The sequence below is a fragment of the Eschrichtius robustus genome, chromosome 11 (genome assembly GCF_028021215.1).
Source record: "Eschrichtius robustus isolate mEscRob2 chromosome 11, mEscRob2.pri, whole genome shotgun sequence".
NCBI lineage: Eukaryota > Metazoa > Chordata > Mammalia > Artiodactyla > Eschrichtiidae > Eschrichtius > Eschrichtius robustus.
Genome location: NC_090834.1, coordinates 110975912 through 111003382, shown reverse-complemented (window position 1 = coordinate 111003382; position 27471 = coordinate 110975912). Strand labels below are relative to the sequence as shown.

At 55.3% G+C, this 27471-nt stretch overlaps 1 protein-coding gene across 1 annotated transcript in view; it reads right to left on the bottom strand.

The window, feature by feature from the left end:
* ANO1 (anoctamin 1) overlaps positions 1–26791 on the bottom strand; it is a 90279-nt gene extending 63488 nt beyond the window's left edge. The window contains exons 1-6 of the mRNA XM_068555710.1: positions 26723–26791; positions 26397–26569; positions 18530–18862; positions 3649–3747; positions 2749–2900; positions 1175–1229 (exon numbers count right to left, since the gene is read on the bottom strand). Coding sequence (XP_068411811.1) covers positions 1175–1229; positions 2749–2900; positions 3649–3747; positions 18530–18862; positions 26397–26504 — 747 coding nt within the window. The 5' untranslated portion in view covers positions 26505–26569; positions 26723–26791. The remainder of the gene's footprint in view (positions 1–1174; positions 1230–2748; positions 2901–3648; positions 3748–18529; positions 18863–26396; positions 26570–26722) is intronic.
* Between the last annotated feature and the right edge of the window lie 680 nt (positions 26792–27471).

Here is a 27471-nt window from a genome sequence, read left to right as displayed (position 1 = left end):
CTCAGTTTCCCCAGCTGGCCATTCCAATTCTCTCCCATCCCAACATGACAGAGAAAAAGTGAAACCGTTCAGGTTCAACTGCGTCTGGCTCTCCCGAGGGGTCGGTGTCCGAGAGGGAGAACTTACCTCTCCTGGACCACATGTCAGCCCCGAGCTACACTGGCTGCTGACATTTTTGCACAAACGAGTTCCTCATTGTTTATTATAATGAGATTTAATTGCTAATTTCATCAGTAACATGGTCAATAATAAAAACCACAGCAGCGGCTGTGTTCCCGGCACTGCATCCAGGTTACCCTTGGTGTGGGCGCACGGCTGCCCTTTGAGCAGGACACCACCTCGTCCCGTTTGCCAGTCGCTAGGCTGGGAGGGGACACAGGGTTGATGGGACCGGGCTCTGTCTGTCCAGGCAGTGGCCTGAGCCCCCCACGCCAAGGCGGCCTACACCACTCACTGTCCTGTGCCCGGGTGCCTGCCAGTCTCAGGACGTGGCTGTGAGGGGCAGTTATCTGCTCAAGGTCAAGCGGCCTCCTCCTCCCAGCCCTGCCCCTCTCCTCGCCAGGCTGGGCTTTCTGGGCCAGGAAGAGAGAGAAGCAGCAGCTTGGCTGTGAGGTTAATACTTGTTTAGATAGAAGTTGGGTCCTGAGCCGCGCACAGCCCAGCTTGGCTGGCGGACAACTTGGCGGCCGATGGATAAACATTAAGCCAATACCTGGCGTAGGGCAAGGCGGCCTGGTCAGATTTCAAACCACAGTTTGCTCGTCTGGCAAAGCTCTGGAAATCTACCCAAACCCTCGCCCCTTTGCCTACACCACCCCATCACTCCTGCCAGGCCTGCCTGCTCACAAACCTCCAGAGAGACAGGGACGTACTGATTCCACTAAGGGCAAGTGGCAAGGAGGCTGGAGAGGCATGCTGGGAACTGCAAAGATGCGGGAACATTTTGAAATAACCCAGCTGGTCTGGAATCCCTCTGCTTCTTCCCTGCTGCCCCACCCCGGCCATCCCCCGGGTCCCTCGAAGCCCGCTGGTTTTATTATTCTAATTATTTCTGTTACAGACAATTAGAGCCCCTTCCACCCAGAGGAGCTTGGCTGAAATGAAATTATCATCCCGTTTCCCCGGGGCCACCTTGCTGGGGAGCTATGGATTCCCACGAGTGAGCGATACTTACTATCGTGCTCCGGGTTTTGCTGTCGAAAAAGGAATCCTTGTCAGACAGGTCAAATCTGTTGAAATTTTGGGAACAAAAAGAGACACAGCTCACTGGAGTCAGCGCTCCCGGTTTCCGAGGCCTTGGGGGACCACGCTACCCCCATGAGCGGTGACCGTGATATCGAAGCTCTGTCCGCAGCCGGGTGTGACCCGACCCTGGGCATTTGGAAGAGTCTATTCATCCCCTCACACCTCGGGGAGGCTGGGAGACCCCCGTGGGTGGGAAGTGACCCCAGGGGCAACTGAGGTCAGACCTCCCTCGCCAAGGATCCCTTTTCCTTCCAATGACACCCTCGGGGGCAGATTTTAGTCTCTGCTGCAGCACTCCTGGGGTGATCCCACCATCGGACACTTTACTATTTAAGGCAGTCTCCCTATAATTTCCAAATGGTTTCCGTCCGGAGGGCTTGGGCCACACAGAGATTTCCTAAGTCTTCCTGAGGGCAGAGGGATGTCTCTGGAACACATTACCCGACTCCCAACACACTCAGGGTAGAGCCGGGGAGGGCGACTCGGGGCTGGGGGTGGCCCAGAGCCTGGAGGTGAGCCAAGCCTGGCAAGGCAGGGGGTGCCAAGGGAGGTGGCCAGGGCCCTGGGGGTCATGGAAAGAGGGCGTCTCCCTCTAATGCGCGGGGGCCTGGGTCCTGGTGCTGGTGGGAGGAGTTGGGCCGGAGCCACTTCCTTCTCTCTTATGTCTTATCCCCAGGAGGATCGGGAAACAGCGAGTGAAGCATGTGGCCCCGGCCCTGTGACTAACGCCCTGGCCAGGGCGGAAGCCCCAGTTCTGAGCCGAGGCTCTTCATGTCCCGTGGGACCAGGGGTGTCCAGGAGCCTCCCATCCCCTAGAGCTTGTCATCCTAGCCCCACAGGATTCCCAGACTCCAAGCTTTCTATTCCCACCCCTGCCCTCGCTCCAGCTCTGCCCAGTGAGGCCCCAAGGAGGCCTTGCAGCTGCCGCTGACCCAGGTGGCTACGCCTCATTGCCCCTCAGGAGCAGGGGAGGAGGGAAGGTTCCAGAATAGGTGCAGCCCTGCCAGGCAACCTCACTGGCTGCGAGTCTCTGGGGCCTCAGGACTCCAGCTGGGGCTGCTTTTCGGTTCTTGGCTCCCAGAGCTCGGCAGCCTTCAGGAGGTGCAGCTAACCAGACCCAACTCCTCGGGACACATCCCAAGAGGGACAGAGCAGGGCAGGGGGCGGGTACCCAGGCCACTGCTTTGGGGCTTTAATCCCAGACCCAGGCCTTCCCGCACCTGGGCTCAAGCCAGTTTTCCCAAGTGCCACCCAGCAGGACAAGACTTGTCCCCTTAATTCCTCAGTTAATAATGACCTTGGATATTATTTCCAGGGCCTCTTCTGTGCTCAAGAACCACAAGCTCTTATGCGAATATGTTCCAGGGGCTGAAATCCCCACTTGATTGGGGGATGGAGAACCCCCTCTGGCCTCAGAGGACCACGTCCAACACGGGGTGGAATCACCACACAGCGGGGGGGCCCTCGGGAAGGGGCAAGCGGGTGGGGGGTGTCCCCACTTACAGGTGCTGCTTCTCCCGGGAGAAGGGATAGGAGAGCCTCTTTGTGGTCTGGGGTCTGTGCTCCGCCACCTTGGGCTGGATGGGGTCCGTGATCTTCTGGAGCACAGAGTTGATCTTTTTCAGGAGGCCACGGGTCTCATTAATGTGATACAGCTGCGGGCGAGGCAGGGAAGGGGGACGCATGTCATCTGCTGAGCCATGACTCTGGGACTCTATGCTGAGACGGGCAGGGAACTAGCCCCCCACCACAGAGACGGCCCGGCCTGGGAACGGGGGGGTGGGGATGGGCCGCAATGCCCCCTCCACGCCCGCGCTTCTAGATGAGCCTGAAAGCTCAGAGTTTCGGGAGATCCCGGCCAAAAGGGCAATTCTAGTACATTCCAGAGAACTTCCCCCAGCTTCACTTTTGTTTAAAAAGAGGTAATCCAGAGGATTCTGGCGGATTTGAGAAGCTGGGAGCTGACTTGCTGCCGAGAACAGCTTCATCCCCCCCCGGCTTTCCTCCCCAAGGACCAAAGTAAACCCCGATGCCTCGCTAAGCTCCTCGGACGCACTGGCAGACTGCTTCCCAGCCCGAAGCTGTCAGAGATTAAGAAGAAAAACCCCAGCAAGCGAGGAAATGGAATTAAAGTGAGTCTGATAAATTAGCTGAAATACTGAAAGTACGAACGGTCAGAGCGGGAAGTTTCACTGTGTTTGTATCTGTGAGAAGTTCCCGGGCTCCTCTGGCATCTCTGGGGGAGCGGGTTATACTCTCCGCCCGCAGGACACGGGAGCCCTCCTGCCCTCCCGGGGGCGGCTGAAGCTCCCTTGGGCTTTCGTAACAGCTCAGACCCTCCCGATGACGCTTTCCTGCCGGGCATCCCCGAGACGACCCCTGTGGAGTAGGGACACCACTCACCTTCTTCGTCGGCATCTTCAGTTTCAAAAACTCAGCCTCTCTGCACAGCACGTTCCAGGGTGCGTGGATTTTTACAAACCCAACCCCGTGAATTTTCGTCTAGAAAGAGGGGAGAGGTCCTTGATCAGCGTGGGCAGATGTTTGGGGCTGAAAACCATTTTCACCCTCGGGGGCAACTACCGTTTACTGGGCAGCTGCTTCTGCCTGTCACCTCATGGCTCCTCTGACGATGCTTTGAGGCACTGCTACAATCCCCTCCTTCCAGATGATGGAAGAAAGCTGCGGGGCTGAGAGGGCTCCCCCGCACCCCCCGCCGGGTCCCACGGGAATGATCAACAGCCGGGAGGGTGCCTGGAGGGAGGTCCCGGATCCCACAACACCTGGGAAGTTCTCAGAGGGGTAGCCGAGGGGCCCCAGAGCAGCCTGAACCACAGAAGGCCTTCCACAACTGAGAGCCCAGGCCCTTCGACTGAGTGGATGTACTCGGTGTCCCCGGGGTGCCCAAGCAGAGGTGAGGAGGTGATGGTGAAGATGGTCCCCTCTGGGCATCTCTGTGGGGTCAGGACACACCTCCGTCTGGACCCGGCCACCCCCCGGGTTCCCTGGGTCAGCACTGCCTTTATCCTAATGCGAGAGGACTCGAGGCAACGTTGCATTCGAGTCCAGCCCTCCTCCCCCACTAGGCTGCTGTGAACCTGGACGAGTCACTTCTGGTCCAGCGTGTCTGAATGACAGGACTGGGCAGCCGAGGGTCCCTGAGTGCTGCCCCACCAGGAACTGCACAAGCTAAGAGCTTCGAGAACTGACTCCAAAGCTCGATGGGAAAGGCAGGACCACTGCCCCGCTTCACGGAGGGGAACACTGAGGCTTGAGAGAGTAAGTCACCGCCTAGGTTCCTCAGAAAATTAAAACTAGAGCCACGATATGATCCATCCATCCCACCTCTGGGTAGTTATCCCAAGGAAATGACACCAGGATCTGCACCCCCATGTTAACTGCAGCATTATGACAGCCAAGATACACAAACAACCTAAGTGTCCTTGGACAGATGAATAGATCAAGAAAGTGTGGTAGACATATACAGCGCAGTATTATTCACCCATAAAAAAGAAGGAAATCCTGCCATTTGTGACAACGTGGATGAACCTGGAGGACATTCTGCTATGTGAAATGGGTCAGAGAGACAAGCATTGCATGGTATCACTTATATGTAGAACTAAAAAAATGCTGATTTCATAGAAACGGTGTAGAGTAGAACGGTGTTTGCCAGGGGCTGGGTGTGGGGATGGGGATGGGGAGATAGGTCAGAGGGTACCAGCTTTCAGTTATAAGATTAAGTTTTGAGGACCTAATGAACAGCAGGGTGACTCTAGTTACTAATATGGTATCGTATACTTGAAAGGTGTTGAGAGATCGAAGTGTTCTCAGCGCGTGTGCACGCGCACACACACACGCACACACACACACACACACAGAGTTAACTGTGTGAGGTGACGGGCGAGTTAATTACCTTGATCTGGGTAACCATTCCACGGTGTCTATGTGCATCAAGTCATCACAGTGTAGACTTTAAATATACACAATTATGTTTGTCAATTACTCCTCAGTAAGGTTGGGGGTGGAAAGTCGGGGCCTGGCATCTTGCAGCTGGCGGGTGTGGGAACCCGGGTTCACATGCAGGCCACACACACTCTTAATCGTGGGTGAGACCACACACGTCCCAACAACTCTATTTTTCTGGTTTTCTCTGTTCCCCGTACATTTCGTGTTTAAGAGATCCCCTTTATTGAGCGAATAGCATCAATGCGGCGATAACACATTTCCCCATCTAAGACGCAGGTAACACCAGCAGACTTCCCAATCACCCCGAGATAACTGGGGTGCCCCATTGCAACAAAAAGCAAAGAAACACAATATTCCCCTCAGACAGAGCCGCCCTATGGCAGTGGGGTCCTCAGTCCACCAGACGTCTCAAGGGGACCCCCAGGGGCTTGGAGCCCACGCTGGGCCCCCAGGTTGAGGTCCCACTTCACCTTTCCACAATTCCGGGGGTCCTGGCAGAAGGGAGCCAGGCCATGGCAGGGGGTGTGTGTGGCCGGCACTCGGGACTCAGTGTGGCGCTGACTCGGGTCTGCGCTGGGCGCTGAGCCCCAGGTCCCGTCACCAGCCTCAGTGTGTACCCAGCTCATGGGATCACTGCAGGTTTTTGGCAAAAAGCAACGGAGTCAAAGTCACTTGGGACTGATTTTTAAGAAAAAATCCTCAGTGGTCCAAACACATTCGTCCAGCGCCAGCCTCGGCCCCCAGTGAGACGTGGGGCTCCTGGTTGTCCGCGTGGAGAGCCACAGACGGCTCTGCCCACACCCTGCCTGGGCAAGGGGACCCTCCCGGATGCCAAGCTCCATGTGGGGCTCCTTCCTCACCTCGAGAGAAGGGCCACAGCTGCTGGGAGAACTCCGGCTCACCTCTCCATCGCTGGTGCAGAGGCCCCCATGCCCCCCACGACAAAAGAGCCAGCCTCTCCCTGGGGCCTCAGTGTCACCGCACAGGCCTTGTCTATGTGGCCCCAGCAGGCAGGCGAGTCCTGCCCGGAGCCTCCCAGCTCCCTGGCCCTGCTGCCCACGTCGGGGCAGTGCAGATGCCCCACGTGTCCACTGAACGAGCGGATGAAGTCCCCTAACAATGATGATGACGAGGGGGGGGAGGGGGAGGCTGAGACCCACCGGGCGCTCACTACGTGCCAGTCCCTGCTTCAGGCATTTGTGCGCATTCACTCATTTAGCCTCACGACAGGCCCGTGAGGGTGACCATGCCGCTGTCCTCACCTTGGAGCCGAGAGGTTCACACTCTGCAAGTTCACTGTGGGTGTCCAGGGCAGTCTGCAGCCAATGGCCACAGATTGGGCAGCTCTAACAACACGGTTTCATTGCCTTCCAGTTCTGGAGCCAGAAGTCTGTGACCAAGGTGTGGGCAGGGCCGCGCTCTCTCCAGAGGCTCCAGGGGAGGGGCCCTCTCGCCTTGCCCAGCCGCCGGGGACCCCACGCCTTCCTGGGCTTGTGGCCATATCACCCCAACCTCTGTGCCCATCTGCACAAGCCTTCTCCCCTGTGTGGCTCTGAGTTTCAAGTCTCCCTCTCTTTTCTCTTCCAAAGACACCCGTCACTGGATTTAGGGTCCACACGAATCCAGGAAGATCTGGTGCAGAGATCAGTAACTTACTTACATCTGCCAAGACCCTTCTTCCAAATAAGGTCACATTTGCAGGTTCCAGGAGGACAGCTTTTGGAGCTGCCACTTGGCCCACGATACTCGCCATGAAGCGGCAGGTCAGAGCCTCACAGGGCTTGGTGCAGGGAGCTTATCGAAGTGGCTGGAAGCTTTGAAGAAGCAGGTCCAGGAGCTGGGTCCTGAGGCTGCTTCAAGGACCAGGGTGCCCGGGCACAGGGACCAGATGTGCAAGGCTCGAGGTGTGCTGGCTGGCGTGGGGCACACCTGCAGGGAGCCTGGAGCCTGACACCACGGCCCAGGGCTGGGGACTCAGTGCGCGGGCTTGGGAACGGACGCGTGGACTAGTGTGGACCAGAGGAGGCAGCCCGGGGGCTCGGGCAAGGGGAACCCAGATCTTCCTGCTGTCCTCAAGGGGCAGGTCGGGTGGGCACCGGGGGAGGCCATGGATTGGGTGGCCTGGGTCCGAGTCCTGGCGGGCTGCTGTGTTGTCTCCAGCAGGTGACTCAACCTCTCTGAACCCCCTTTTGCTCAGCTGCAAATCTTTGCAGTACAAGGCTTGCTTCACAGGTGGGGGGGGGTCCCTGATGCTCCTAGCACTTCCATCCAGCCCCGTGGCTGGGGCTGGGGCTTCTCTCCGTGACCCTGAGGCTGGTGAGACCACGCCTGCATGGACTCCTTTGGCCAAGAAGCTTGAAGCCGCCTCCCCAGCTCCAGGAAGCCCCGGGGGCACCATGAAATGACCGAGAAGTGACCACGGACGGCCCCTTGCGGCAGACCCCCTCTTTCCCGTTACGGCCCAAGTTTATCTCTGTGCGCACTGCTCAGCCGCATGCAAAGACCCAAAATATATTCTTCCGAGTCCGTGGAGAGTTCTCTCGATGGTGGTCAAGGACCAGTGCCCGGGCCGGCCTCCCTGGGAAAACACGCTCCGCCGTTTACGTGAGCAAAGGGGTCCCTCCCAGGGAAATATCTGGCAGGATTGGGGAAAGGGGTCGTGGGACCAGTTGGATAAGAACACATATGGGATGTTTTAAACCTTGGTGCCCGGCCTGACGGCAGCCCGGCCCCTCCAGGAAGAAATCGTGAGACGCCGGGTCCCCTCCCTGAGCCAGATGCCCTGGAGCCGTGGGTTCTGTCCTGACTCTGGTCCCTCTGGTGCGGGGAGGTTGGAGGCCACAGAACTGCCGGGGCCATGCACCATGGCGTGGGCGTGGGGAGGGCCAGGCGTCAGGGTCCCGCAATGGCCTGCCACCAAATGCTGGACAAAATAAATAAATAAAATAAATGGCATGTCTTAAAGTTGCTGAAGACCTGAGAAGACCCAGAGGAGCAACCTAGATCATGCCATCCAAGGGGTTTCTACCGATGCAGACACTTGGGCTGGAGGGGGGAGGGAGGTTTCTGCCCCAGGCCCGCCCCAGATGGGGAGTCTAACAGAAGACCCTCCCCCATGGAGCTGGACCCCCATGACATGACACTTTCAGGTGACCCAGAAAGGGCTCCCTCCTCCAACCCTGGGGATTACAAGGAAGGCAGTCCTGGTGCTGAGCAGGAGAAGGAGGGGATGAGGACCACCCCGAGAAGTCCTGGTCCCAAAGGCCACGCCCTAGTGGGTCTGGGCACCTCAGCCTGTGACCTTGGCTCAAGGTGGTTCTGTCTATACTGCCCTCAGATGTGACGAACGCAAGCCTTTCTGGACAAGGGCATCTTCCTCCTGGGCTTGGGGAACCACCGCCCCCCACCCCATCATGGGCTACATAAGGGTGGTGGCCAGTGGGCAAGGGCGCCAGGCCCACCAGGATGGAAGACAGCTGGAGGAGAACCAGTAGAAGTGACCCCCTCAGCCTTGGGATTCTGAGAGGATTATATGGATAATAAATCAGCTGTGCTCACCTTGTTTAAAGAAATAAACCTCAAGACAGAAAGGTTCTGCAAAGGACAGGAAACTATTAAAAAATGACACAGCCAACTTGGAAAAGAACCAAACAGAACTTGCAGAAATAAAAAAAAGTGTCATAATGAGAAGTGAAAATTCAACAGACACGTTTGAAGGTACTTGACCTCTCCAAGGAAAGGGAGACACATGGGCGTATAGCAGGGAGATGCCAGTAAGGAGATGCCAGTAAGGTATGCAACCCTCCACAGCCCCCCTGCTCTCAGGAAGAAAAAACCAACCCTGATCTGTAGCTGCAGCATTTGCCAATTTCCACAGTGTACATACTCCCGCCATGGTCTATTTCAAGCTACCAAAGTGTTAACACCCGGCTGGCAGAATTCCTGATGAGCCAGAAAGAGCTGACTCTGGCACACCACAGGCCTAGAGACACAGGAGGATGTCAGAACTGCAGCCAGAATGACACAGATTTTAGCCCGACTACTTGGGACCTGGGCAGAGCTGCCCTTGGGGAACTTAAAAGACATGACTTTTAAAAAGTGTCCAGAATTCACTTTATAGCAAGTATGCTTCCACAAAACCAAGACAGGCCCAAAGGAAGTCAGGTGGGGTGTGTAAAAGCCTCAGCACTTAAGACTCAAGAGACATAAAATCTTTCGGGCCAAAGAAATAAATGCGTAATGGTGGAATTGTGGAGAAATGAGAGCTTCAGGACTAGACAATGGCCCCTAACATCCCACTGTAGGAGAGGCTCATGGCAGAGGCACTAAGCCTGGGGATGGCAGTGGGGGGCTGAAGACCACATGGTTCAGGGCAAAGAGCGTGACACTGGGAGCCAGGACCCAGGTTCAAGTGCTGGCCCTGCCCCTGTTGGCCCGGTGGCCTTGGTCTCCTTGCCCCGCCTCTCAGAGCCTCAGTTCCTTCCCTCTGTAAAGGGATCTGATCCCTGCGCCACATGGCAGGCTAGGGCGCCCACACCAGGTGGGCTGGGGTTTGCTTCCAAACTGACAAGTCCCTGAGAATGTCTGTTGCGCCTTTGTCCTTATACATGCAGATGTCGGGATTAGACCTCAGGTTCCTCAAAGTCAAGGACCCCCACCCCAACGCCCAGCCTGCGAGGAGGGACCGCTCCTCTGTGCTGATCACCATGCTTATCCAAGCCCCAGAGCCGCCTCAGAAGCCAGCTCATGCCTGCAAAACCTCAGCTGGAAACTGCAAGAAACACGTCCCCCTGCCTGTCCCATGACCACCCCTCCAGGAGGAAGGACGTGCCATCACCTCCATTCTACAGATGGGAAAACTGAGGTCCAGAGGGGGGAAGCCACTTGCCTGAGGCTGCTCGGCCAGTGGCTGAGCAGGGTCTGGACCTGCACACGTGGCCCTCACAGGGGCCAGGCGGGGTCTGAGCCTCATTGGGAGCTCAGATACACTCACCACCTGACGGTGCATCCCAAAGTTTGGTGTGGAAGCAGCACCCATCCTCCCGCAGTCAGTTCCTCACTTGCTTTTCAAAAGCAACATCCACAAAGATGGGAAACAGATGCCACGACGGCCCACACCAGCTTCGGGTAGGAACACGGAGAAACAACAGCCCACCAGCCCCGGGGCGAGGAGAGGAGCCCCGAAGAGCAGCATGAAAGCAAACTGATTTTACAGGGTTCGCGTGTCCGCGGCCTTAACAATTCTGCCAAAGCCGGGGTCAAGTTCAACTTCAGGGCAGTGTGGGCCTCGGTCACCCCCAGCACACAGCCGGCATTTTAGTGTGTGGCCTTCTTGGCAATGGCCAGTGGACATAAATAATGTCCCAGCTTTGAGGCTGGACTTGAAAAATGCTGATGGATTTCAGTTGCAAGGAAACGTGTTGGCCACAAGCTGCTCTTGTCCGTTTACTGGGAACCCTGGACGCTGACCCCACTGCCGTGGGGGGGGGGGGGGTGGTGGGGTGGGAGGAGGGTCTCCTTGAGAAGGAAGGCCTGGGCCGCCTGTCTCCACGACCTTTTCCTCCCTCATTTCCTATCACGTGTGTTGTCCCAGGGGGTCTCTGACAGGACACCCCTCTTGGACCCTCATGTGTGAAACCGACTTTGGGGGCCGTCCTCTGGATCAGGCACCAGACCCTAACTTGACACCCAGGGCCCCTCTCTTGCAGGGAAGCAGTGTTCACATGGGGTTCCCCTGAGCCTGCGGTGCCCGGGGGAGGGAGGGTGGGAGCAGTGGGGAACCTATGGTTAGAGCCTGTTGGCCAGGCTCAACCTCTATCCATCCTATAATGAGGGTTATGAGCGCGTTTCTTCCAGACCCATCACTTCCCTCTCCACAGTTCTTGGCCCAGGGTACCCAGTACGGGGGTCTCTGTCTGGTGCTACCTCTGGGGCACTGAATGGTGGATCAGGGGCTTGCGTGGATGTTGCGGGCCCCTTCCCTGGGATGTTTCTGACGGCTCATGGGGAACAGGCTTGCACGTTCCTCACACCTCCAAGTATGGTCCAGGGTCGGGCGCGTCGTATGCCCTGGGAGCAGGTTAGAAGCGCAGTGTAGGGCCCATGCAGACCTGCTGAGTCAGAGCCTGCATCTTGGCAGGACCCCACAGGGTTCCCGTGCACATCCCGGGCCCTGCACCGAGGCAGCCAGGCCAAGGCTTTGTCCCCCCCAGACCACCTGCCCTGCTCTGCCCTCCAGCCACGAGCCATGCCTCCCCCACCCACTGCCGTACCTCTAGGGGTCCTGCATGAGCCACCCCACTCCTGGGCTAACACCCCTGTGCAGAGTCTCAGCTCTGTAGCTTGGTATCCCCCAAAAGAGACGTCCACACCCTAACTCCCCGTATCTGTGAATGGGACCTTATTCGGAAATGGGGTCTTTGCAGATGTAATCAAGTTAAGATAAGGTTACACTGGATTAGGATGGGCCTTAAGCAGAATGACTGGTGTCCTTATGAGAAGAGGAGAGACATACAGAGGAGGAGGCCACGTGAAGACGAGGCACAGGTTGGAGGGACGCGGCCACAAGCCCAGGAACACCCGGAGGCCCCAGAAGCTGGAAGAGGCGAGAGGAATGCTCCCCTAGAGCCTTGAGAGGGAGCGCGGCCCTGCTGACACCTTGACTTTGGACTTCTGGCCTCCAGAACTGGGAGGGAATCAACTTGTGTTGTCTTAAGCACCCCACCCCCCAAGTTTGTGGTCATTGGTTCCGGCAGCCCCAGGACACTCACTGTTCTGTGTCCCTAAGAACCGCCCCCCACTGTGCCCTCAGCCAGGCCGGTCTTCCACTGGTCATCACGGGATGTCTTCACAACAATAAACCTCCTGACTCGGGAGAAAGGCTCGCACGGCACACAGGGGCCCCATCCGTGTGGGGCTCGTGGCCCACGCTGCCCAGGAGCGGCTCAGTCTCACACACCCGCTGGCCCCTGGGGGAGCAAAGGCAGGTCACACGCCTCTGCGCTGCTGGTGACCTCCATGTGCTGCCTGGTCACAGCCGGGCCAGCGGAGGGTTGAGGAGGGGTTACCAGGTGCTCAGGAGGCCTTATTTATCTGCCCCCCCCCCCCATTTCTCTCGCTCTCACTTTCCTTTTGCCCTCCACACCCACCCCTCCACCCCCGTCCCTCCACCCCCAGCCAGCCTTTAAAGCAGGCTCTCCATGTTGGCTCCCCGGGGATATTGGCGATGTCTGGGGACATTTTTGGTTGCATTTAGGGATGCTGCAACGTACTGAATGCCAGCAGCGCCGAGGCTGAGAAATCCCACTTTAAAGCAACGATTCTTCATCTTTTGGGCGTCATTGTTTGAGTACCTGATGGATTCCACGGATTTTTTTCTCCCCAGGAAAGTGCACGTAAGTCCCTACATTTTGCTTCAAAGTGGGTAAGATTGTGCGATTGGGCTCTCTCTCTGAGGCTATCTTGTTCCCCAAACTGCAAATCCTTTCACTCCTTGTCATCAGAGCACACCCCGGGAATGAGTCATGAGCCGGGCATCTCTCTGCCAATCTCACTGGCAGGGGACCGTATACACCCCGCAGACTGCACGCACCCGGCCGGCCGGCCCCTGAATAGATTCTGGTCTCAGGTGAGCGGGTGAAAGGCTGCAGCAAACGAAGGTCCTTTCAACAGCCTCGGGGCCTAGTTCACCTCAGAGGGAAGCCCGGGATTGCAGGGGCCCATGGGAAACTCGGTTATGATCTGAAAGGCTACAGCAGGAAGATGGTCACACTCAACTCCAGCTGCTTTGAAACCCTGAACTGTCTAGTTTATGCCACAGTAATATTTTCATTTAAAAAAGGCCCAATCTGCATGAAGAACCTAGGGGCAAGACGGGAATAAAAACACAGGCCTACTAGAGAATGGACTTGAGGACATGCGGAGGGGGAAGGGTAAGCTGTGACAAAGTGAGAGAGTGGCATGGACATATATACACTACCAAAATAAATAAAATAGATAGCTAGTGGGAAGCAGCCGCATAGCACAGGGAGATCAGCTCGGTGCTTTGTGACCACCTAGAGGGGTGTGATAGGGAGGGTGGGAGGGAGGGAGACGCAAGAGGGAAGAGATATGGGAACATATGTATATGTATAACCGATTCACTTTGTTATAAAGCAGAAACTAACACACCATCGTAAAGCAATTATACTCCAATAAAGATGTTAAAAAAAAAAAAAAAAAAGACCCAATCTGAAAAACTGAAACCATTTCCTCTAAGATCAGGAACAAGACAAGGTTGCCCAAACTCACCACTGTTATTCAACATAGTTTTGGAAGTTTTAGCCACAGCAATCAGAGAAGAAAAAGAAATAAAAGGAATCCAAATCAGAAAAGAAGAAGTAAAAGTGTCACTGTTTGCAGATGACATGATACTATACATAGAGAATCCTAAAGGTGCTACCAGAAAACTACTAGAGCTAATCAATGAACTTGGTAGAGTAGTAGGATACAAAATTAATGCACAGAAATCTCTTGCATTCCTATATACTAATGATGAAAAATCTGAAAGAGAAATTAAGGAAACACTCCCATTTACCATTGTAACAAAAAGAATAAAATACCTAGGAATAAACCTACCTAAGGAGACAAAAGACCTGTATGCAGAAAACTATAAGACACTGATGAAAGAAATTAAAGATGATACAAACAGATGGAGAGATATACTATGTTCTTGGATTGGAAGAATCAACATTGTGAAAATGACTATACTACCCAAAGCAATCTACAGATTCAATGCAATCCCTATCAAACTACCAATGGCATTTTTCACAGAACTAGAACAAAGAGTTGCACAATTTGTATGGAAACACAAAGACCCTGAATAGCCAAAGCAATCTTGAGAAAGAAAAACGGAGCTGGAGGAATCAGGCTCCCGGACTTCAGACTATACTACAAAGCTACAGTAATCAGGACAGTATGGTACTGGCACAAAAACAGAAATATAGATCAATGGAATAGGACAGAAAGCCCAGAGATAAACTCACACACATATGGTCACCTTACCTTTGATAAAGGAGGCAAGAGTATACAATGGAGAAAAGACAGCCTCTTCAATAAGTAGTGCTGGGAAAACTGCACAGCTACATGTAAAAGAATGAAATTAGAACACTTCCTAACACCGTACACAAAAATAAACTCAAAATGGACCAAAGACCTAAATGTAAGGCCAGACACTATGAAACTCTTAGAGGAAAACAGGCAGAACACTCTGACATAAATCACAACAAGATCCTTTTTGACCCACTTCCTAGAGAAATGGAAATAAAACCAAAAATAGACAAATGGGACCTAATGAAACTTAAAAGCTTTTGCACAGCAAAGGAAACCATAAAAAAGACAAAAAGACAACCCTCAGAATGGGAGAAAATATCTGCAAATGAAGCAACTGACAAAGGATTAATCTCCAAAATATACAAGCAGCTCATGCAGCTCAATATCAAAAAAACAAACAATCCAATCCAAAAATGGGCAGAAGACCTAAATAGACATTTCTCCAAAGAAGATATACAGTTCGCCAACAAACACATGAAAGGATGCTCAACATCATTAATCATTAGAGAAATGCAAATCAAAACTACCTCACACCGGTCAGAATGGCCATCATCAAAAAATTTACAAACAATAAATACTGGAGAGGGTGTGGAGAAAAGGGAACCCTCTTGCACTGTTTGTGGGAATGTAAATTGATACAGCCACTATGGAGAACAGTATGGAGGTTCCTTAAAAAACTAAAAATAGAACTACCATATGACCCAGCAATCCCACTGCTGGGCATATACCCTGAGAAAACCACAATTCAAAAAGAGTCACGTACCACAGTGTTCATTACAGCACTATTTACAATAACCAGGACACGGAAGCGACCCAAGTGTCCATTGACAGTTGAATGGATAAGAAAGATATGGCACATATATACAATGGAATATTACTCAGCCATAACAAGAAACAAAATTGAGTTATTTGTAGTGAGGTGGATGGACCTACAGTCTGTCATACAGAGTGAAGTAAGTCAGAAAGAGAAAAACAAATACCATATGCTAACACATATATATGGAATCTAAAAAAGAAAAAAAAAAAGGTTCTAATGAACCTAAGGGCAGGACAGGGATAAAGACACAGATGTAGAGAATGGACTTGAGGACACGGGGAGGGGGAAGGGTAAGCTGGGACAAAGTGAGAGAGTAGCATTGACATATATACACTACCAAATGTAAAATGGATAGCTAGTGGGAAGCAGCTGCATAGCACAGGGAGATCAGCTCGGTGCTTTGTGACCACCTAGAGGGGTGGGATAGGGAGGATGGGAGGGAGACGCAAGAGGGAGGTGATATGGGGATATATGTATGTGTATAGCTGATTCACTTTGTTATACAGCAGAAACTAACACAACACTGTAAAGCAATTATACTCCAATAAAGATGTTAAAAAAACAAAAAAACCCCAATCAACTGCTGGAAAAGATTTTTAAGCTCTAGAGCTAAATTATCAACGAAATTTTGGGTCACTGTGATCTTGTGATTTGTAATAAGAAATAGATTTTCAGTCTTTGTCCCCCGGTCCTGGCACAGAGTTCCTAAAACTCTAGGAATTTCCTAAGTGGGGAGAGCAATAACGGTGTCTCTTGTTAGGTGAATGAGGTGACTTTTTGGAAAGAACCTCCTTTCCAAAGGATGGGGACTGGTTGCCAGGGGAACCAACCACGTAGTTAAAGGGTTGGAACTTCTGGTCCCTCCCCGGATGTCTGGGCAGGTGAGAAGGGCTGCAGGTTGAATCAATCGCCAATGGCCAGTGATCTAATCAATCGTGCCTGTGTAATGAATCCTCTATAAAAACTCAAAAGGACAGGGTCTGGAGAGCTTCTGGGTTGGTGAACACGTGCAGATTTGGGGAGAATGGTGCTCAGAAAGCATGGGAGCTCCACGCCCTTCCCTCACACCTTGCCCTGTGCATCTCTTCCATCTGGCTGTTCCTGAGTTATTTCCTTTTATAATAAACCAGTGATCTAGTAAGTAACATGCTTCTCTGAGTTCTGTGTGTTGCTCTAGCAAATTAATAGAACCCAAAGTCCTTAGAACCTCTGAACTGTAGCCAGTGGGTCAGAGCACAGGTGACAACTTGGGCTTGCAAATGACGGCTGGTGGGGGGTGGGTGGCCTTGTAGAGCCCTTAACCTTGGGGTCTGACGCTACCTCCAGATGGGTAGTGTCCAAATTGAATTAAGTTGTAGGACACCCAGCTGGTGTCGGAGAAGTGCTGGGTGGTGTGGGGAAAACAACCCGTACGTGTTGGAATTGGGTGCAGAATCCTCATCACTTATTGGGACAATTCAATCTTTTTTGGGGGCCATAATCAATGTCTTTATGTTTGCTATTTATTTCAAAGTCATGGAGTTTTTAAAAAGATATGTGTGGTGTAGTATTCAATTGGACTTGGAAAGGTTCTTTCCTCTCTCCTTCGTGAGCACGGCCATTCCATTTCCATATGAGCAAAAATATATGATTGAATATTCACATCAGCCAATGAGAATTCCCCGACTGCCAGACTCTGAGTTAAGTACTTTATGACAATCCAGTGACATAAACACGATTGTTATCTCTGTTTGACAGATGGGGAAGCTTAATAAGTCTTGCAAAGGACAGGTCTGGGATCTGGCCCGGAGAGGGAGAGTGAATTACCAGACCCAGGGGGCGGGGATGTCCTTTCAAACATGAGATTTCAGAGCTGTAGTCAGGAAAGTGAGAGAGAGTAAATCTCTCGGTGAACAAAAAGGCACGCGTAACACTGTGCCCAAGATCACAGCTCCCAGGAGAGGCCTCTGCCACCAGCCTCCCTCCAGCCTCCCCTGCCTCCAACGGAGGCCATTTGTTCCTCCAGTTATAAAGGACACTCTGAAGTCAAGCGTGTATCGTAGCAGTATTGTTTCGACAAAAAGCCGTGGGGCTGGCAGGGCGGGACTGGGAAAAGTCAGCGTGAATGACTGTTCTCTCTCCCGAGCGGCCTCAGCTCAGGTCTAAGACAAAGTGAGACAGAAACCTCCAAAGGACCAGCACAGGCCTGTCTGCAGCTGCGGCCCTCAAAGTCAGAGAGACAGGCTCTCTGTCACCCGGTCAGGATCCAACCTTTGCTTCCTGATCATCAAAGCGTTTTAAGGCCCCTCGCGCCCTCGCAACTCCAGTGGGAACCAACCCTACAGCCAGAACTCACCAACACCTGCCGGCAGCCAAAGCCTCACCCAGAGGGGTGGTCCCTGTTGAGAGCAAGACGCCTCTACCATCAACCAGGTCAAGGTAGAATGAGGCCCGCTGAGCATATCTGGTTGCTTTCAGGGGAAGTAACATCATCTTGTGAAACAGCGTTCACACCGGCTCCGCTATTGTAGCTTTCTTGTCTAGGTACCCCCAAAAGTCTCCTCATCACCAAGGCATTCACTATCTAAGGACGCGGTGGTTCTCACTGATGAAAATAGCCAACTAAGACCAACTTCTATTTTAAACATTCACGATGGACTCATGGGTCCCTAAGTCAACCTGCTGACGACTCTTTCTGCTCCTAACGTGTTGTAGAGGCTTTGGCTGATTCTTGGTTAATCTACACAGCGACAGTTCCTGCGGGCTAGAGGACTGACCCCCGCTGTTCATGGGAGAAATGCTCCCCACCCCACCGTGCACAGAGACGTTAAGGAGTTGTCAGGGGAGCATCAGCAAACCCGCTGAGAAGTTGAGGGGGCCGCCCCGCTGTCCCCAGGGCTGCCAAGGTCAACTCTCCGTGCACTGCCGTGCCTTCTGCCACCAGGGCAGCCAGCCGGCCAGGCGGCCGACCTTTTGCTCTCCCCAGAAAACTTCCCTTAGAAAGACCCTCAGGCTTTGCCAAGGAGAGAAGCTCTGGAAACCAGTGTTACGGTCACAGATTTCAGTGCGCCGGGGGGCCCCCGGGGATCAGCCAGGCCAACCTCCCCCTTTGACAGATTGAGAAACCGAAGCCCGTGAAGCCAAGGTCAAGTGCCAGGGAGACTCCTAGGAGACCTTCGTCCTCCGCCCGTGAAACGGTCATCTGCCCATCTTCCCAGGGGAGGAACTGACCAGAGCAGGAAATGCCTTGACCCCGGAGGTCACTGCCGAGAAGGCCAGCCCCTCCCCGGGTCAGATGTGGGGAGGCCGTTGGTTCGGGCTCCCCACACTCGCGCAGAAGGGTGCTGGCCTCGGCGCTTTTCTAAGAGCAGGTGACGGGAGAAGGCCCTTCCCGCCCGCCCGGCCGCCCGCCCGGGAGGAGGGAATAGTTACGTCCTCGTCCCGCTCCAGCTCCAGGCCGGCCTCCGCCAGGTTGCCCTCGTACTCCTCCCGGCGGAAGCGCTTGTCATCCTCGTGGTAGTCCAGCGGGGGCTCGGGCTCGCCCGCACCCACGGGGCCCGCCTTCCCGGGCAGGGGCCGGTCCTGCCGGGCGCTGCGGGCGGCCAGGCCGGCGTCGCTGTGCTGGACCCTCCTGGCCAGGGTCCTGCTGCCCGAGGCCCTCTTGTGATGGTACACCAGGACGTAGTCCGCCTTGCGCGCGCCGTCCCTGAAGTACAGGCCATACTTGCACTCGGCGTCGGGGTCCACGGACAAGGAATTCAGCAGCTGCGGGGCGAGAAGAAGAAAGCCACTCGCCGTCAAGGGCTCAGGGATGGGCCTTCGGAGGGGAGCGCGTCTCCAAGACACCTGGCCACCCACCTGCCCTCCCCAACTCTTTCCACTCATGCCGTGTGATCACTAGGGGCCCAGATGGCTGAGAACACTGCAGAAGGCCCTGCCTTCAAGGAGCTGACATTCAATAGACGTGGCTGCTCACGGCACATGAAGATGCCAGGCTGGGTGCTCATACGCAAAGGCCCCCCGCCTCTCCCCAGCGAGCTCAGGTTGCCCGGGAGGGACCAGGCGGCTGGAATGCGATGTGAAATCTGCACGGCCAACCCCCCGGGGGGTGCTCTTCGCACAGGCCCACGGGGTCCCAGGCAGAGCGGAGCTGAGCTCAGGTTCTGCACATCGCAACCTCTGATGGCCAGCAGGCGTGGCAACGTCGTGTCAGGGTGGCTGCGGGACTGTACCGGCCCTCGCCTGGCCCGGCTCTGCCACTGATTAGCTGTGTGGTCGGGGCCAGGCAACCACTGTGTTAGTCTGGACTCTCCCAAGTCAACTCCCAGACCGCAGTTTGTCTGGGGGGGTGGTCTCAGGGGCCAGAGCGAGGTGGGGGAGGGAGGGCGGTGGCCGGTAGTGATTCAGGGTGGGTCGCTGCACATACAGTCCTGCCTTGGTTTCCTTATCCTTATCTGCCTGAAGGACTCCAGGGGGCCAAGGAGACGGGAGCCCGCCTGGGGTGGAGGATTCAAAGTCCAGGTGCCACGGTTCATGGCTTCTGCTAAAGCCACACCTGGATCTCCAGCATCCCCGTGGGACTCGGCTGGTTACTGAGGGTATTAGGTTCTGCTGCAAGCTGGTCTTAGGAAATAAGAGAAAATAAATAAAATCATGCTGGGAAGAGGTCACATGAGCAACTCTGCACCATTCAGCATCCCCGTGGGACTCGGCTGGTTACTGAGGGTATTAGGTTCTGCTGCAAGCTGGTCTTAGGAAATAAGAGAAAATAAATAAAATCATGCTGGGAAGAGGTCACATGAGCAACTCTGCACCATTCAGAGTCTTCGGAGCTGCACCAGGGCTAAGGAGCCAGGCCCACACCCAGGCGGGCGGCTGGTGCTGGGAGAGCTGGGGGCCTGGGTGGGAGGAGGGAAGCCCAGCCCCCACCAGCCCAGGATAGAGACCATGGGCCACCCCAGCGTCTTTGGTGGGTCATGTTGCAGGAGAGGCGGGAAAGAGTTGTTTATCTCAATTTGTCAGGGGAAACTGAGGCCCGGTGGGTGAGGGGCACCCGAGGTGACAGCGCAGGCAGGCTGAGCCCAGCCTGCAATCCTGTCTGCACACCCAGGGCGGCCCTCCTCAACAGGAACAGGGACTTGGGGTGACACTATTTCTCAGCATGGGGCACATCCTTTCACGGAGTCCCCGCGTGAGGGCCACTATAATCAGGGCTACTTGACCCGGAGGAAGTTGGGGCTCACGCGGGTGAAGCGATTGGGCCCTTGCTCCCCGGCTGATCCCCAATGGCCTGCCCCACTGGACACTGTTAGGGTGAGTGTAGCCGCTCAGCTGAGCTGCAGTTCCACCCTCACTGCTCCTGGAAACACAGGTCAGGTCAGGGTGGAGGGGAGCTTTGGGCAGCGAGAGGCCTCAGGTAAGTCCAGGCTTGGTCCCTCTCCAGCTACGAGTCCTGGGGGGATGCTTTACCCTCTCTGGGCCTCGGTTTCTGCCTCTGTAAAGTGGGTGGATAATAGAAGCCGCCCCCACTGGCAGCCAGGAGGACTGAGTAAAAGAACGTCTGGGCTGGGCGGACTCTCCCTCTAACCCCTGGGACAGGCGTCCCGGGCCCGTCCCGCCTCCCTGCCCTCCATCCCGGTGTGAAGGCAGGTGCTCATTCTCCTGGATTATATCAGGAAGGGCAGAGAAATGCAGCGTCGCGGGGAGCTGGCCGCTAAAGGTGGTTCCTCTCCTCGCAGGAGACTGGGCAGAAAAGCCAGACCCGAAGGCTGCCTGGGGGGAACGTGGAAGACGCTGGCTAGCGCTGGGGAATAACGCTGCTGCTGACGGGCAGGGCAAGAGCATGGGAGGTGGTCAGAGCCAGGTGGACACGCGGGCTCTGGGCGGGCAGGTCACACCGCCAGCCGCCAGCATCCTGGGCACTCCAGACTCTCAGCGTCTCTATAGGGGGCTCATCCCTATTTTCCAAACGGGGAACGCGGATCTTGTGAGCTGAGCCAGGGGCCGTGTGCCGCTCCCGAGGGCCGGAGAGGTCATCCTTGTCTCCTGCCTGCACCACCTCGCCAGCTTCCTCTCCCACCCCGCACCCCGGCATACACCGGAGGCAGGGCATCGCACCCCCTCCTCCCTGCCTTTGCACGTGCTGTGCTCCCCAGCTGCACGCCTTCCCTTCCTCCTCTGTCCTTCGTAGTTCTCCCCAGCTGCCCCAGCACTGACACACCCCCTGTCCTCTGTGATCTGAGGTCCCTGACCTCTCCAGATCTCATGCCCTGGGACTGCCTCGGAGCCGTCCATACATAACCTCTTAACTCACGGGGGCCCCTCAGCAGGCTGGCAGGACGCCGGGGGCTGGGCCAGGAACTGCCCCTAACGCACTTCCCTCCAGGACCTGCTGCACACACAGCGGGCTCAGCACCTGGTGTGGGTCCCAGAAATGCTCCTGGTTGGCTGGAATAATGGCTGGTACTGGGCAAAGTGGACCAATGAGTCCTTAGTGAATGGGAAGGAAATTCAGAGTGACCCCCATCAAGTCAGAGAGCAGGGAAATTAACGTAAGGAGAGAATTCCCCACCAACACAAGACAAGAAAATGTTACCAGGTTCAAAACTGAACGCCCATCCATCCACTGGGGCCTGATCGAGGACCCTCAGAGTCTGACAGTCTGGGGAGCACATAAACATCCCCTAAACATCTCCTGCCATTAGGGGGAGTGGTAGCATGGAGGCCAGACAAGAATGGGTGTCCTTTGCTTTCATCTGAAGACCAGCTCTGCCACTTCTAGCTGTGTTACCCCTAGGCACGTAGCTTAATATCTTTGTACCTCTGGACTTCTCTTTGTAAAATGAGGGCCAGAGGGAATAAACAGACCTCCCTCAACTAATATGACTTCCCTCAAAGGGTTGTTGGAAGGATTAAACATGTTAATATATGTAAAGGGTTTACAACAGGGCCTGGGATACGGTGAACCCCCAACAGAAATTTGCTCTAATTGGGAACTGAAACATGGCATAAGTAAAGAACTAGGGGAGGACAGGAAAAAATAATCTCATGGTCGAAGTGGACCATAAGTTAAAGATGGTGGCAGTGGAAAAGGGAGCAGGTCCAGCAAGAGGCAGAACCAAGCGCTGCTATGAGAGTCCCAGATCCTCCCCCAAGACCTGGCCCTGTCACTAATTTGTTGTGTGATCCTGGGCAAGTTGCTTTGTCTGTCTGCATCTTGGTTTTAAAAATTGGGGATGATCCTACCCGAATAAGTGTAAGGGGCGCGCAGTCTTCAAACAGAAAGTATGGGCTCTCTTCCTAGTACATTCAACACAGGCTGGTAGGCCCGCAGGGTTTGGAGAGCAATTCTGAGTGGGGCTCAGAGGGAGCTGGGGAGGTAGATGCACAGCGAGGAGGCTGTAAGGGTGGCCACAGAGGCTGTCAGGGTGGCCATGTGACTTTGTGGGGCCCTTCCCTGGAGCCAGAGTGGTTGCTTTTCTTGTGCAGGACAGGACAAAAAGGCAAAGATCTAACTTGCAGTGGGAGCGATATGGGTTAGACTGAATGCCTGACTTCCCAATTCAAAGGCTTGGGAAAGCTTCAGAATATCCTTTCTGTATCCTTAAGAAAGGGACAGTGACCTCTTGGTGCACTTTTGCTAAGGGCGAGGGATTTCTCATTCATCTTTTTAATGCTCGGCACCGAACGCACGGTTCTGGAATGAAGGCATGCATGGGGGAATGAATGACAGAGGTGTGGGGTTTGCACTCTGCTACTGGTAGGGGCCACCAGATCAAGGACATCAAAGCTGAGACCCAGCCAGACCAGAGCTTAAACACCACACCCCCCAGCTCCGAGCCTCAGTTTTTCCGTCTGTGAGGTGGGGACAAAAACATCTCCTCGACTTAGGTCACAGGATTCTTGTGAGGACCAAGTGTGATGGGAGAACTGAACGTATTTTGAAGATGAACCCCTGAGCTGTCCCAAGGAAGGTAGAAAGATGGCTGTCTGAGGTTACGTGGGCAGAGGTCAGGGGCCAAAAGTCCCCTTCACAGCAGGTGTGCCCTGACCCAAATACCACAAACAGCGAGAGGGCAGTCTACCTGTCTCTGCAAACTTCCTCCCCAGACTCTTAGAAAAGGGCAGAAGAGGAGAACGGAGCCCTGTATCCACACCTTGGTCGCTAGACTGGGACCCAGTGCATTCTTTCTTTTTATTTATTTATTTTTTATTGACGTATAGTTGATTTACAATGTTGTGTTAATTTCTGCTGTACAGCAAAGTGATTCAGATATATATATATATGTATATATATACATTCTTTTTAAAAATATTCTTTTCCATTATGGTTTATCATAGGATATTGAATATAGTTCCCCGTGCTATACGGTAGGACCTTGCTTTTTATCCATCCTCTATATAATAGCTTAGATCTGCTAACCGCAGCCTCCCACTCCATCCCTCCCCAAACCCCTCCCCCTTGGCAACCACAAGTCTGTTCTCAATAGCCAGGATCCAGTGCATTCTTTAATTTGGCTTCTTACCTGGAGTTTGGAGCTCCAGGAACGGAATTCACACATTTGGGTGAAATAGCCCAAGTCAGGGAGCGTCTCAACGATCATTCTAAGGGAATCTACTGTATTCACTTTTTCCATTTCATGGGGAAAATGAAATCGGTGACCTGCAAAATTTCTTTCCATTTTGGGACTCTTTGAATTTCAACTCCGAAGGGAACATCACTCTTAAAACACTTTTATTCCAAAAAAATTTAGATTAAATCACTCACACTGCATATCAATTTATGATTACTGGGCGAATTCCGTGATCTATCAACAGATCATCGCCAACAGCAGATAAAGAGGATGCTCTTATCTTGAAGGCAGGCAGATGCCAGCATCGGGTGCCTGTCCCTGGGGTGTCTGGGCTTGTTGGGACACAGATCCCGGGCCACTGACAGCCGTCAGTTTGAAGGAAGAAAGTAGAAACACTCAAAGATTAACATAAAGAAAACTTAATGAAATTAAGTTTAATGAAACTGCACCCAACCTGGGCTCTAGCTTTTGAGTCATCACTTACACATCTTTTTACAGAAACAATGAAATGACTTTTACCCTTGAACTTGGGAATGACAGAGGGAGGAGAGGCACAGAGACAGGGGCTGGAAACCGCAGCCTGCCTGAGAGGGGTGTATTCTGATGGCCGATTTAAATGACGTTGACACCCCAAGTATGCGATGCATATTTGGGAAGGGCTGGGAACTTTCTGAAATGCAGTCCCCGCCCTCTGGCCTTTTTGCCTGCACAGAGCCACCTTCGCTGGGCGACTCAAAGTAATGACTGAGCAACAATTATTGGCTTGAGCTGTGCCGGGGATGCCCTCGGAGGCTCTCCCCGGCACACTGCCTGCCCTGCACGGACAGGCCCCCAGCTCCTAAAGCCACTGCTTCCAGCCTGTCTGTGGCCATTTCTCTGGTGGGATGCCGCTCAGCCCTCCTTCCTGCGCCCACGTGCTCCTGATTCACAGCCCTCCAAGCCCGTCATACCTGAAGCCTCCCCACCGTTAAGAGTTGTGTGCAAAATAAGTCACTAGTCTCCTCTGGGCTTGTCTGCTTGCTTCTGGGCTGTGAAAAGCTTGAAATAAGAGCCGAGCTGCCTCTTTGCAGACTTTGTGGCCCTCAACAGAGTTTGGGGGAGCCGAGAATTTCTGGATTGGGATGGACAACGGGTCCCTGAACTAAAATTCCAGAGCCCAGGGGCCATTTGTTAAGGGCTCCATTTTTAATTTCACAGCCCGTTCATTCTCAAGTTGAATCTGGTCTACCTTGGAATGTCTGTTTCTCTCCATTTCCTTAGCTGCCACCCCTACCTCATGCCTCCTAACTGGTGTCCCCCTCATTCCCACCTCTGGGTCTTCAAATATGTGATTTCCTAGTGTGAAAGGCCCCACCCCACCCCATTATGGGTATAACTGGCCCCTTCTCCTCCAGAATGCTCATCCCTCCAACAGGCTGTCCGTGGTCACCTGCCTCTGTGTCTTGGCCCTCCCTAGCTCTCCTCCCAGCTGGTGGGTGACATGGGACAGTCATCTGCCCCCTCCTGGCCTCAGTTTCTTCATCTGTGGTAACAGCACCTACCCCATACGGTTACTGAGAGAGTGAAAGGAGTTAACACACAGCGGCTGGCCCATCGCTCTGGAAACGTCCCTTGTCGCTGTCTTGGGTAACTTCCACCACTGCTCCTTAAGCCCCAGCTGGGCGGGGTTCCCCGGCTCGTTCGCTCTGGTGGTGTCCAGGATCCCACAGGGCCTGGCACGCAGCAGGCACACAGTGTGCGCTGAAATGATGACCCTAAACTTTCAAGGTCACCACCAACACTGGTCCCTAACATTGCCAGCATTTCTGCGCAAGCCCAGCTGTAGAGGACACCCCCAAAGCCCACAGGAGCCCAGTCACGACCCCAGGGGGTGCAAGGCCGGAGGGTCTCTGCCTTTCCCGGACCGCACCCCACAGGCACCTCCCTGGATGCCCGGCCGGACTCCGGCCGAGGCTAGAGAGGCAGTCTAGGGCAATCCTGGGCTTGGTCAGAGGGAAACACGGGGCTGGGGTCTCCGCATCTCCTGGGGAGGGGCTTTGGCAGTGGCTGTGTGGGCACCGGGGAGAAAGGGGAGTCTATTCTCTGGCCCCGGAACGAGCGGCAGCGGGGCTCCCCGGCTGAGGGCGCTGGTCTCAGCCCTTCCCCCTTCAGGCAAACTTCGTTCCAGCGTTAAGCCAAAACCCACTTGGGCGAATTCTGACCTCCGGGGATCCTTACGACCGCTGGGTTCCGCCCCAGAGAGAGTGGTGGGGGTACCGGGGACCCCAGACAGGGGACCCAACCACGTGGTCGGCCAGGCGCTGGCCCACGCGGCCCGGCTACCATCCAGGTCGGGCGCGAGCGCCGGGCTGGGGACCGGGACCAGCGCGGAAAGTCAGTCTCGAGCGACCGGCGCCCGCCTGCTGCCCGGGGTGTGCGGAGCTCCCGTGCCGGACCCCGCGCCGCCCCGGGGACTCCGCGCCCCGTACAGGTCGGTCCCCGGAGGGTGGCGGCGCGGGGGGCCTGGAGGCTGCCACCCTCCCGGGGCGAGGCGGCTATCCCACCCGGGGCCCCAGCGGCCCGCTCGGGCGAAGCGGCTGCGGGCTGGGACATGGGGCCGGTGGCCGCCCCCCCACGCGCCCCGAGCCCCGCGGACCTGACGCGCCCCGCCCCCCACCAGTCGCGCCCGTCCGGGGCGCGGCGCAGGTGCGCGGCCCTCCCGCCGGATCGCGACCGCCCGCACTCACCGTGCCCTCGGACGGCAGGTAGCCGATGTCCTCGATGGCGCAGATGTTGATGATGTGGACGCTGCGGTCCGCGGCCGGGAGCGTCGAGTACTTCTCGTTGACCCTCATCGCGGCCGCCTGTGCGCCAGGACCGCCGGGCGGCGCGCCCTCCCCATCCACGGCCCCGGCGGCCTCTGCAAGCGGACAGGCGGCGTTCGCTGCGCGCTGGCTCGCGGGGGGCCGGGCCTCCCGCTCCGCCCGCCGCCCGCGCCGCCCGCGCCGCCCGGCCCCGGCCCCGGCCCCGGCCCCGGCCCCGGCCCCGCGCGCTGCGGTGCGGGAGCGCCCACCCTGCCGGTCCCGCGGGGCCCACACGCCGGCCGGCTTCCTTTGCCTCCAAGAAAGATAATCCGCGCTGTGCGCCCGCTTATGGCCGGGGCGGCGGCCACGCGGGTCAGGTTTTCCGTAGAAATTTAAACACAGGAAGAAAGTATTCCATTCCTGCGGGCCCCTCCAAGTTTTATTTTTATCCGGGGAAAGCGCCCCTTGGTGGCCCGGATTTCACGTCAGGGAGGAAAGGTCCAGTAGCCCCTACCTTGCAGAAAAGTCTCTGCTCCTCGCAGTTCAGTTGCGGGTCACCTTGCAGGGGAGACACGCTTCTGAGATTGAATTCAGTCAGGAATGCTCTCCCTGCCCCTTCCCGCTCCACCCGCTGGCTGACTCCGGCCGGCCGTCACTCAGCTCTCACCTCCTCGGGGGAGCCTCCCCTGCTTTCTGCATGCCCGCTCCAGCTCCCCGGAGCCCCCTAAGGTTGCCCGCAGCCCCCATGTATGGAATGTTTAGTTCTCTGTAGCTAGGCAGGAGCAGAGTCTGGGACACAGTTCATCTCATTTAACCCCACACCCTGGTCCTCCTTTTGCAGAGGGGGCTGGGGACTTCGGAGGCCAAGGAAGTGTGGGCGGGTGGGGGGAGCTCATGCAGAGTTGCCTGCACTCCTTCATGATGCTCTGCTGCCTCCCTGAGGGAGGGACGGTGACTTGGATGGTCTCATCCCAGGACTAGCAGGGCTCGGGCACACAGTTGGCACTCAGGACATTTT